This window comes from Anneissia japonica, unplaced genomic scaffold (genome assembly GCF_011630105.1).
Source record: "Anneissia japonica isolate Jap-2015-1 unplaced genomic scaffold, ASM1163010v1 scaffold1889_len2455224_cov183, whole genome shotgun sequence".
NCBI lineage: Eukaryota > Metazoa > Echinodermata > Crinoidea > Comatulida > Comatulidae > Anneissia > Anneissia japonica.
Window position 1 is genome coordinate 1958238 of NW_022752980.1, and position 11286 is coordinate 1969523.

General features: G+C 35.0%; 1 protein-coding gene and 1 long non-coding RNA gene across 2 annotated transcripts in view; both read left to right on the plus strand.

Annotated features, from left to right (window-relative positions):
* Positions 1-7073, plus strand: part of LOC117122580 (arylsulfatase I-like) — a 10994-nt gene extending 3921 nt beyond the window's left edge. The window contains exons 2-7 of the mRNA XM_033268199.1: positions 2719-2905; positions 3196-3356; positions 3670-3883; positions 5187-5436; positions 5662-5819; positions 6227-7073. Of these exons, the coding sequence (XP_033124090.1) occupies positions 2719-2905; positions 3196-3356; positions 3670-3883; positions 5187-5436; positions 5662-5819; positions 6227-6501 (1245 nt within the window). The 3' untranslated portion in view covers positions 6502-7073. The remainder of the gene's footprint in view (positions 1-2718; positions 2906-3195; positions 3357-3669; positions 3884-5186; positions 5437-5661; positions 5820-6226) is intronic.
* Positions 7074-8595: 1522 nt separating this feature from the next.
* LOC117122598 lies at positions 8596-10976 on the plus strand. The gene is made up of 3 exons (XR_004447728.1): positions 8596-8865; positions 9004-9067; positions 9321-10976. It is a non-coding gene; the product is annotated as an uncharacterized LOC117122598 (long non-coding RNA).
* Positions 10977-11286: the final 310 nt, after the last annotated feature.

Below are 11286 nucleotides of genomic sequence, written 5' to 3' on the forward strand. Positions count from 1 at the left end.
CGTTGAAAAATGGTAAATTTGATGTCTACTCATATGTAATTAGGCTCTCTGAGTCCAATAAGAATAACTTCCATAAGCTAGGATGGCAGCCATTTTGAAATCCAAGATGGCCACCACATAAATTGTCATAAATCAAATATTTTGATATATAATTGCAATTTTCCTCGCTCAAAAATGTTAAATTTGGGGTCTAATCATATTTTATTCACATTTTTGAGTCCAATGAACATAGTTTAAAAAACCAAGCATGTCAGCCATTTTGAAATTCAAGATGGCCGCCACAAAAATCGTCAAAATAAAATATTTGGTATATAATTCCACTTGTCGATCAAAAGTTGTAACTTTGGTGAGAGTAACCTCTAAATCTCTGGCCATATACAATGCTAATGGTACATTTAGAAAATGCCAGAAATCAAAACTTTTCCACTGTATGGATACAAAAACCAATTCTGCAGATACAGAATACACTATCATCGATATGGGCATGGTCATCAGAAAGGCAATCCCTAATAAAGAACAAAGGCTTAATGAAGATGGTTCCTTGTTTACTCGGGAGAATTATGTCAACAAATGCACAGATATTATATTTAAAAGACATCACAATGCATCAGCCATTATATGTGTTAATGACCCATACAGTAAAGAAGAGTCGATCAAGTATGAAGAAAGAGAATGACGATCAAATGGGCAGAAAATACCTAATACACACATGAAGTTACAGGACCAGTTTTTATCAAGTAAAGAGTTTAACAAAATCCCGAAGAGCGATTACAACAAGTCAAGAATACAAGAATTTATTAAAGAAACCCCAGCAAGAAGAAGTATAAAGTTGAAGGAATTTGAGTGTTGTACTCTTTATAAAATTGTGTTGATTAGCAGATAATAGTGAGATACCAGAATTTAATTGTAGTCAGGCAGAAGTAGATAAATCGATGCTGACTATTTACTACTAACTCAGAACAAGCTGCAAAGTTACTAAACCAGTAGTAATAGACTAGGAGGATACAGATGTGTATGTTCCGGCTGCATATGTTGCACACAAGTTGCCAGGAGAACTAATGATCTATAGAAAGTCAGAAGAAACTGTGTTTGTCAATTGTAAGGATATGTGTAGGCATTAAATGGCAGAAATCATAATTCAACTTCATGTTTTGACCGGCTGTGACAGTAATTCTGCATTCTTTGGACATGGAAAATGCAAAGATTTTCAATAATGTTCGAGAAAGCAAAGAAGAAAAAATCTGTTGAAATCCTGTAGAGAATCTATTGCTGTGACAAATTCAACATTTGAAAAACTTACTTAAGTTTGTCTTAAAGTTTATATACAACGACAACAAAAGCAAAAACACAACAGAGGCAAGGTTGACCAAGTGGAAGTCCTAAAAAAAGAGAAAGTCACTTGTAAGATTGGCACCAGACAAATATTCACTACTTCAGCATATTAAAAGAGCCAACTATCTATCATACAATCAATTAAACCTCTCCTTAAGAATCAAACAATTACCAACAAAAAGTGGGTGGAAACTGATTAATGGAAAGTGCTATGCCGAAAGAAGTACTGAGCCAAACCTACCCAGTGATATTAAAGTTCCAGAACGAAATGATAGTGACAGTAGCGATGAGAGTGATTATGAAACAAGCGATGAATCGTCCGAGCATGATGACATATGAACCTAATTGTGATTTATTCCAGACAGACAGACAGACAGGTTCATGAAACAAATGCTTATGGTTTATTGTATAATATAAGTGGTAGTATTTCTAAAGATTTATTATTTTTGCATTTTGTAAGGTAAAATGTGTACATAATAATGGCAGACATATTGGAAAAACGTATAGTTGTCATCCTTTTAAAACTACGTTAATTGGACTCAGATTGCCCATAACAAGTCATTAGACACAAAATTTACCATTTCTATTGAGAAACATACATGATTGGACACCAATTTAACATTTTTTATCAAGGAGAAGTGCAATTATATACCAAAATATTTGATTTTTGACTATTTTTGTGGCGGCCATCTTAAATTTTAGATTGGCTGCCATTCTAGCTTATTGAAACTATGCTTATTGGACTTGCAGAGCCTAATAACATATAAGAATACATCAAATTTACAATTTTTCAAGGACAAGAAGTGGATTTATACTAAAATATTTGATTTTCAACGATTATTACGGCAGCCATCTTGAATTTCAAAATGGCTGACATTCTAGCTTCTGAAACTATGCTCATTGGACTATTGAGCTCAATAACATATATGATTAAACACCAAATTTAACATTTTTTATAGAGAAGTGCAATTATATACTAAAATATTTGATTTTCGACGATTTTTGTGGCGGCCATCTTGAATTTTAAAATGGTCTCAGGAATAACGGCATGGAAGGAGGCCTGATGGGGTGCGTGGAGATTAGAAGGGGCCTCAATGATTTTGTTAAAGTGCTAGTTGCCAAAATAATGCGATATGGAGTGATTTTAGCTGCTTCAGCATTTTTTTCCTCAGCAAATTTCTTTTTTGGGCATTAGGTTTTTTTGTGTGGGCATTTCAGCACTTCCCCGTCCCCGACTACCCCATAAATATGCCTCCCACTGCTCACGTGCGGAAATTCAGATTATGTTTGCATTCGAACTTGCTAGGGCTCATCGACTTTTTTTAAAATTTTGAGTGTATCTCTAAGCCAGTATTACAGGTATTAACACATTCTTAACGTCCATAGATTCGAACCGGGCTCCAGCATGGTATTCTTATGCAGAACCAGCCAAGTTGCCTCCCTCTTGATGAAGTTACCATTGCTGACAAAATGAAAGAAGCAGGTTACAGTACACACATGGTCGGGAAATGGCACCTTGGGCTCTACGAAGAAGGCTGTCTACCAACGTACAGAGGGTTCGATACATTCTTAGGTGAGGAATATGATTAATATTATTATCATTATCATTATTAGTATTATGGTTATTATTATTATTATTATTATTATTATTATTATTTATTATTATTATTAATTATTATTATTATTATTATTATTTATTATTATTTATCATTATTAATTATTATTATTATTATTATTACTATTAGTGTCGTCGTCACTACTACCACCCTCCTCCTTCTCTTCCTCCTTCTCCTCCTCCCCATCATCATCATCATTATGCTTACCATTTCCGTCATTATAATCGTTATCATTTTCATGCACCAGGCTATCTGACAGGCGGGGAAGATTACTATACGCATCGTAAAGCCAGTGGTTATGACTTTAGGCGGAACGCGTCTGTTGAGTGGGACTATGATGGGGTATACTCAACTATTGTTTATGCTCAAGAAGCCGTTGACATCATATCAGATCATGATCCTGATGAGGTATACAGTTTGGTCAGAAATATGTAAATGTCTTACTGTCGGATTCATCATATCATCAACATCACCACCACCAACATCATCATTATCACCACCATTATCATAATAATCCGATGTTTGTAAATATTCAGGACCTTATTGAAAATCAATGTATTTCGTTTCAAGGTCTTGTGTATGTTGTAATTGAGTTTTATATCTTGAATGATTAATTTGGAAATTAAAAAAAAATAATCATCTATAAATATAGGCCTATTATTATTATTATTATTATTATTATTATTATTATTATTATTATTATTATTATTCTGTACGACAGCCGATGTTCCTGTACATTCCGTTTCAAGCGCCCCACACACCTTATCAAGTCCCTTCTGAATACAGTGACCCTTACAATGGCACTATCAACGATATGGATCGACTGCTGTATGCCGGTATGGTGGCCTGTATGGATGAGGCTATAGGCAACATCACCGAAGCACTCAAAGCCAACGCAGATATGTACAACAACACCGTAATCGTATTCTCAAGCGGTAGGTAGGCCTATTTTTCACCCCTGTTTAAAAAAATGGAATAATTCTTGTAAGTAAACCAAAAATACATACTGTTATAATCATTTACCTATTTACTGTAAGTTTTTCTTAAGTGTTAAAAAATAAACAAATTATCATGGAAATATAGTGAACAGCTAAGAGGCTTGTTTGGAATTGTTTGATACCTAAAAGTATTTTTGGACATTCATAAACGTAGTGCATCCTACGGGAATTAAACAATTGCAGCGTTTTATGGGTGCCTGGTGTCGTCGCATTTTTCAGTATTAACTGTTTTTCTTAGCATTTTTGTTCATCATCATCATTAATATATGGAAGTGGATATATTTACGTCGCCGTAAACAAATCTGGAAACGATATATTCACGTAAAATAGGGAGCGCATGCGCAGTCACACTTTAATAAACTTGCATTATCGGTCCCGTAAATGTGCTTCTGGTTAAATCTGAGACAAACTATACACGTGTATAGTTGTCTCCGGTTAAATCATAGAGAAAATAGAACAGAAAATAGAATAGAAATAGTTCTATTTTCTCTATGGTTAAATGTACGTTGGGTTTAACTTTCAGGACTTGGAGCGTCGGCCCAAGCCCAAGCCATGAGGCCCAAGCCCAAGCCATGATGCCCAAGCGGGGCTCGACGACCTGACTAAAGAATGTAAACAATGCTGTTTTTTTTTATAGTGACGACGTTGGTAAATGTGTTTGAATGAAAAAAATGTTATTTACTTTGTGATGATTGACTATCGTACAATACAGGCTTAGGCCTGGAGAATATCGTTTTGATTTTTAGGTAATTGAGTGCTAGTTTTAGCAGGGAACCTTCATGTTTTGGCGTAAGCCTAGTAATATTGTACTTTGTCACGTGTGTTCATTCAACAAAGACGCAAGTAAAATGACAAGAACAAAAATATTTCCAGCTGATAATATCACTTTTATTTGAAAAGTTAACACAATAATTTAATAATATATTTAATGGTTAAACTACATACTATAGTAGGAAAATAAATCAAGTTTAATAAAAACAAAATTAGGCTTTCAAAGAAATCTGTGCCTTTGTAGGCTTGCGCACCGCGGCTTGGGCCGACGCTAATTTAGATCGAGTGAACGATGAAATTTATTAAAGTATGACTGCGCATGCGTTATTTATTTCACGTATATCGTTTCCAAATTTGTTTACAGCGACGTAAATATATCCACTTCCATATATTAATGATGATGATGATTATGATGAACAAAAAATATTAATATATATATATATATACTATTATTATTATAATTATTCAGACAATGGTGGTGATGGACAAGGTGGCAACAACTGGCCACTGAGAGGCAAAAAGGGTTCATTCTTTGAGGGCGGTATACGTGCAATTGGATTTGTTCACAGTCCACTCCTTAATGATGACGTCAGGGGATCAGTGAGTAATGAACTTATTCACGTCAGCGATTGGTTGCCCACGATTGTGGAAGGCATTGCTGGATGGAATACAAATGGAACCAAGCCCCTTGACGGTGTTAATCAATGGGATACAATAAGGTATTATTTTTTTTATCTTCTATATTTTTTATATCACGTTTCCATTTCATCACAAAAATATTAATGCGTTGCTGTTTATTCGTATCTATTAAGATACCAGATAATTTCAAACAATCAAACAGTCTCTGTAACACTAACCAAACGAATTAAAGTTTACACAGGGAAACTAATGATAAAAATGCATGTTTTTAAAGTGATGTTTGTCTTCCTACTTTTTAACCTTAGGAATGGAAGTGCGTCGGCGCGAACGGAAATCCTTTACAACATTGATCCGTTGTCAGTACAAAAAGGGGGCGGCCGTAATTGGAACGGATACGCATTCAACGTTAGGATAAGCGCCGCTATTAGGTCTGGTGATATGAAGCTTATTACAGGAACCAAAGGTAAATTAGAGGCCTATCACTGGTGAAATGAAACATTTAATCTAGATGCCCACGTGACTATAACTGACATTCTTATACTATAAAAATGCATTATTCAAAGTGTCTAAATTTGATACTGTAATTACATTAAAGCTCAATTTTACCTAAAATACATTTTTTGTTGGAAAATCGAAAGTGGGAATGTAGGGCTATGTTAGTATGACTACATAGGCACAGATACGGTATATTTTAAAAGTTACAAGGCGGAGTAAGGCAGAGATAATGTCTTAATGATGGCTATATCGGAAGAGGAGGGCGCTGTAAGTCCTACCACCCCTATTTTTCAAGAAACCGTGTTCCTATGATGGTTACTTGAAATGCAATACAAAATATTTAATTCTCTAATGAATATATGTATTTAATTACAGGAACGAGTGGTTGGGATGCACCCCCTGATGCAGGACTTACGTCAACAGCTGGTCCTACGTACACAGGCAATCTTGTTTGGCTCTTCAACATCACAGCAGATCCTAAGGAAGAGATCAACCTTGCAAACATTGAAACCGCTATTACGATTGACTTACTTGATAAGCTCGCAGTTTATGAGGGCGAAGCGGTTCCGGTGAATTACCCGGCGTCGGATCCCACCAACTCCAACCCGAAAACCAATGGGAATGGAGGCGTCTGGGGTCCTTGGGCGTAACAGGTTCTTGCTCATCATCACCAAAATCATCATTAAGACACAATCAACGCGTCATCATTTTCCATCATCATCATCATCATCATCATCATCATTATTATTCATTATCATCACATCATCATCATCATCATCATCATTATTCATACGGACCCTGGGAGAGTGGGGAGGACCCTGGGCTAGATCTCTTCGTTGATAAGAATGATCATCATTGTATTCATAATCAATGTACTAATTGTCATAATCATCAACTTCATCATTTAATCTTTCATTCTCATTAACAATATCCCTATGCTACGGTGTGCTAGTACATGACTTCCTGTTGTAGTGATATAATGAGTATGCTTACCTACTATATACTACCATGGAGGAATTAGTTTATACTGATAATGCCATGAATCTTTATATTTATTTGATTAACATAATGTTCAGACATAGCCTAAGCTTTCCTCCTAAGGTTTAACGAAGATAATTCGAGGACTACACTTATGTCTACAATAATATGCATATTCGTGTTTTTTTGTATTCATTAGAAATTGTAATTAATGAATTATTTCTATTAAACTTTATAGAATGAATCTAACTATAAATTGTCCAATTATTTAATGTTATCATCATCATGAAGTATCTTTTCTTTTTATTTTATTTTTTTTATATTAAAGGTGATTTAATTCTCCTGTTATTTCATCAACTGCTGTATGTAGATACGCTGTTATCTGTTCACAGCAACAATGGCTTGATGTTCCATATTAGAGGCCTAGGTCGGGCAACCCACTACTCTTCTTCTCGTAGAATGAGGTGGGTTCGTTAGAGTCCCGGGTTAGGGTCGGGGCCGGGCGGAGGCGTTCTTGAAAGCGGGGCGGGGGCCTACTAGTAAGATGAATTGGAATATGAATCAGGGGGATCTGGGTTCCAATTTATGGGGTGGGGTGAAAATTTTTCCCAAAAACCCCAAAAAGGAAGGGGTCCTTCCCCAGGAAATTTTGATCCCTAGATGGCGGGAAATGGGCTTTCCCGACTTTGAGCTAGATGTCTTTTAATGACTTTTAAGTTCTTCAAAGTTGAAGGTTTTCGATCCCCCCTCTTGAAAATGGTCAAGTGAACTTTCTGATTATTACAGTAAATAGGCCTTATGTGTGTGTGGATATAGCCTACATGCATAACAAAATTGAATAATTGCATAAGTATTATTTTTACATGAACCGATAAATCCCGAAAAAAAGGGGGTCCGTGTTTCCCCTGGGAAAATTTTGATTCCCAGAAGGCGGGAAATGAGCTTTCGCGACTTCTGAGGCCCCTGGTTCCGCCGGGTATGAGGTTTTAGGCTCCTTATCCGAGAAGACTTAGGACTGGTTACTAAAACCCGAGTGAGATTTAAAACCCCTCCAATGGCAATTTATTCAAGGCTACAGCACCCGGTTTACTGTAGTACAAAGGCAGTCTGCCGTCGAGTTGAGGTATTCGGTGATGGGTGTCCGGTGACGTAACTTGAGTGTTGAGTTGGATCAAGGAAACTACAGGTTCTTTGATGTACTGTATACCCAAGTTATGTCACGTGACCGCCTGTAAACAAACATCACCGAATCCTCTATTGTTAACTGGACTCAACGTCGTTATTAACTGACGAAAACCTGTGTTTTTAGTGGAAATTAAAAGCACTACATAGTATTCTTCTTCTCTCCTCCATTAGGCCTATACAATTCTATAAGCGTAACGCAATCGTGAAAGAATTTGTCAGAATATATTAAGAAATAAAATTTTCACTACGCCTACCAAAATATCCCAACCTTTCAACATTCTTAATTAGGAATAAAAATTAGAAGTACATCGTGGATTTAAAGGAACAAAATTAACAAAAGTGTATAATATGACGGGCTTAACTTTTATCGAACTATCTTTAAATTAACGAGTAAGCGACGTTAACTACTGGTATTCAGAGAACCAGGGAACAGTGAAAGAACCACCTTTAGTGGTTTTCTTTTCATTTTTATTGTTAACTAAAGCTTAGCTTATAATATCAGTAAAAGATGTGGACAAAAGGTGTGACAATGACATTCAAACCTCAATATTTTGTGTTCGGTTCACTTGAGCTATTTGGTAAAAAACATGGCCACTCGTGAGCCAATTGAATTTATATCAAAAAATCGTTTATTTAATTTATACTCTTTTGAACAGTGTAATAATTATATAATAATGAACACAAGTTGATCAGTAATTATGGCACTATTTGGTCCAAGCAGAAAATATAACGAATTCAAGGACTATACATAAGGCTAGTGGAAGTGTGGACATCACAATATTTGCTTACGTGATTCATAAAAGAATTAAATGCTAGTAACTTTTCCTGAGGGTTAAATCACTGTAAAGAAGGTATAGTTATTGGAAATTGGAATAAACTTTTAAATGTATCATGCCGACATTAGAAAGAACACATGATGCCAATGTTATTTTATGGTATTTGATACTTTATGTAATTAATAATTGGATGAACATTGCTTTGTTATACAGGGATCACAAGTTGGAAGAAGTCATTTCGGGAAGATTTAGAAGTAGAAAAGCTACGCTTATTATGGTAAGTCCAGACAATAGCTGGCTCAGTTCAAAGATGCCCTCTCAGAACAAAAATTTAAAATTCCTCTAACTTATAACCTTAGTTGAAATGGTCAGTCAATTTGCATGCGTCAAGGACCCCGACTGTACTCTTGAACCAATGCCCCTTACAACATAGTTATGCCACTGGTCCAGGCCACTGATCTGGTTAGTGAGCTCAGTTTTTACTCAGTTTTTTTTTATAACAGATTTTATTTTCTTTTTCCTGCACATAGTGATACACATCGGCACTGACTTCCGTGAAAAAAATTTATAATAAAGCAGTGAAAACATGAAAAAATTATGAATTTGCGGAGATGGGTTAATTTCTGGGAGATTCTTGCTTGTCTGTGGAGTGCGGAAGGCCGTCCAGATTTCCGGGAAACTCCCGTGAGATAATCATTGAAGAAGAAAAGGTGTTTAATATTATACACAAAGTGCAGTGAGCCCTCTATTCCGATGCATTTCTATGCTCAGTACAGTGATGACTATCACTCTGATTATTGCAGTTGAATAAAAGTTGCTGGTTCAAATAAAACGTATGTCTACTAAACTTTATTAAATTGACAAGGTTTGATGTAAATCTTATGTGTATATCCAGATAAGATACAGTATTATTGTATCTGGATTTCCACTGAAGTTTATAGATTTCCTATTTAACTGTATTAAATAAACCAATTGGTTCCAGTTCAGTTCTGTTTTGGTCACCTACGATTGATCGACAAATATCCTGATAACTGGATGGTTTGTTCGATCCAAGCTTAAGATTTAAGTGAGATCCATGTCTGATAATAATTTTTCATCCATTTGACTGTCTTTTAAAAATGACTGAATGTTCTAATTTCGATGGTGCATCGTGCTTTTCAAAAGGAACATTGACTAGTATTATTAATTAGAACCAATCATAGAAATAAACAATAATTCATACTAAAAATAATGTCAAAGAGGAAAATTAAGAAAACGGAATCAAACCAAAAATAATGTAATAATTTACTGTAGACACATTAGTAATGTGAGTATCATTTCCGAAAACATTGAAAGGGTGGGTCTATCTATGTCTATCATATAATTTTTTTCAGCAGTAAAATTTTGTCTACACTATCAAATTTTATGTGATAAAAAAATGTGACGTGCCTATATATAGATATGATAACGTCATATCACATTAATATCAAATTGTATAAAAAAAATGAACGTGTTCAAATCCCACGTTCCATCACATTTTATGTGACGGTTTTTAGATGAAATTTTAACAGTGTTGACAAAACAAGTAGGGATGACTGGCCGGATTGCCCAAAAGCAACGCAAATTTACTGTCACGGGGCTTTCCTTCCTGGCAGCACAAACAGTACAAAATACATAATATATTCGAATATAAAAATAGATAAATATAAATAAAACGTCTCTTTTAAATATTTTATTTACAATGTTACTAAAGATTTTATTTGGTTGAAAGTAATTTACTCTATAGCTTCCAGAGTGGTTTTAAGGTTTTCCGTTGAATCAATTACCTTTTTGTCTGTATTCATTTCAACAGGTAAAATAAGCATATCACACCATATAGATAGAAAAAAGAGATCACACCAACGCTTTGACCTCCGACACGCATGGACTAGTCAGCTAATATTTATTTTTTCTCCTTTTATTCTAAAGCTTGTTCATTTATGTCAATCGTACGAATCAATTTTTTGGGTTTGTTTTTAATATTTCTCTACTCTATTTTCACAAGACGTTTACATTACATCAATTTGTGTCAAAAAGTTTTATGTTAGGCCTACTAAGTTTTTTTTAACATAAAAAAATTCCCAAAACAGGTTTAAATTAAAAATAAAATTGTTGGCATATTCAGGAAGGCTCTAATTGTTTGTCTGCCTTGAACTTTATTAAATCGCCTCTTTTTATTTTCACTGGGACACATCAGGATACAAACCTCCGGGTTCAGAGGATCATCATTTTCTCTTCCTCCATCCCTTGTCCTTTCTCTTCTTGGTTTCTTTTTGGCGTACTGTCTATTTGTTATACACGCCATCGTGTTGGGATTCAATATTTCGACATTAATTATGTCATCATCATTTGTTCGTGTAAACCTCGTTCCCGTTTCCTTTTTTTCCGTTTTCCCTCAAATATATTTTTTAACGTGCTCTTTCCTATTTCTCTTTTTTATTGGTAAATTTTTGATGTTTTTCTTCTTTGTTCCATTAA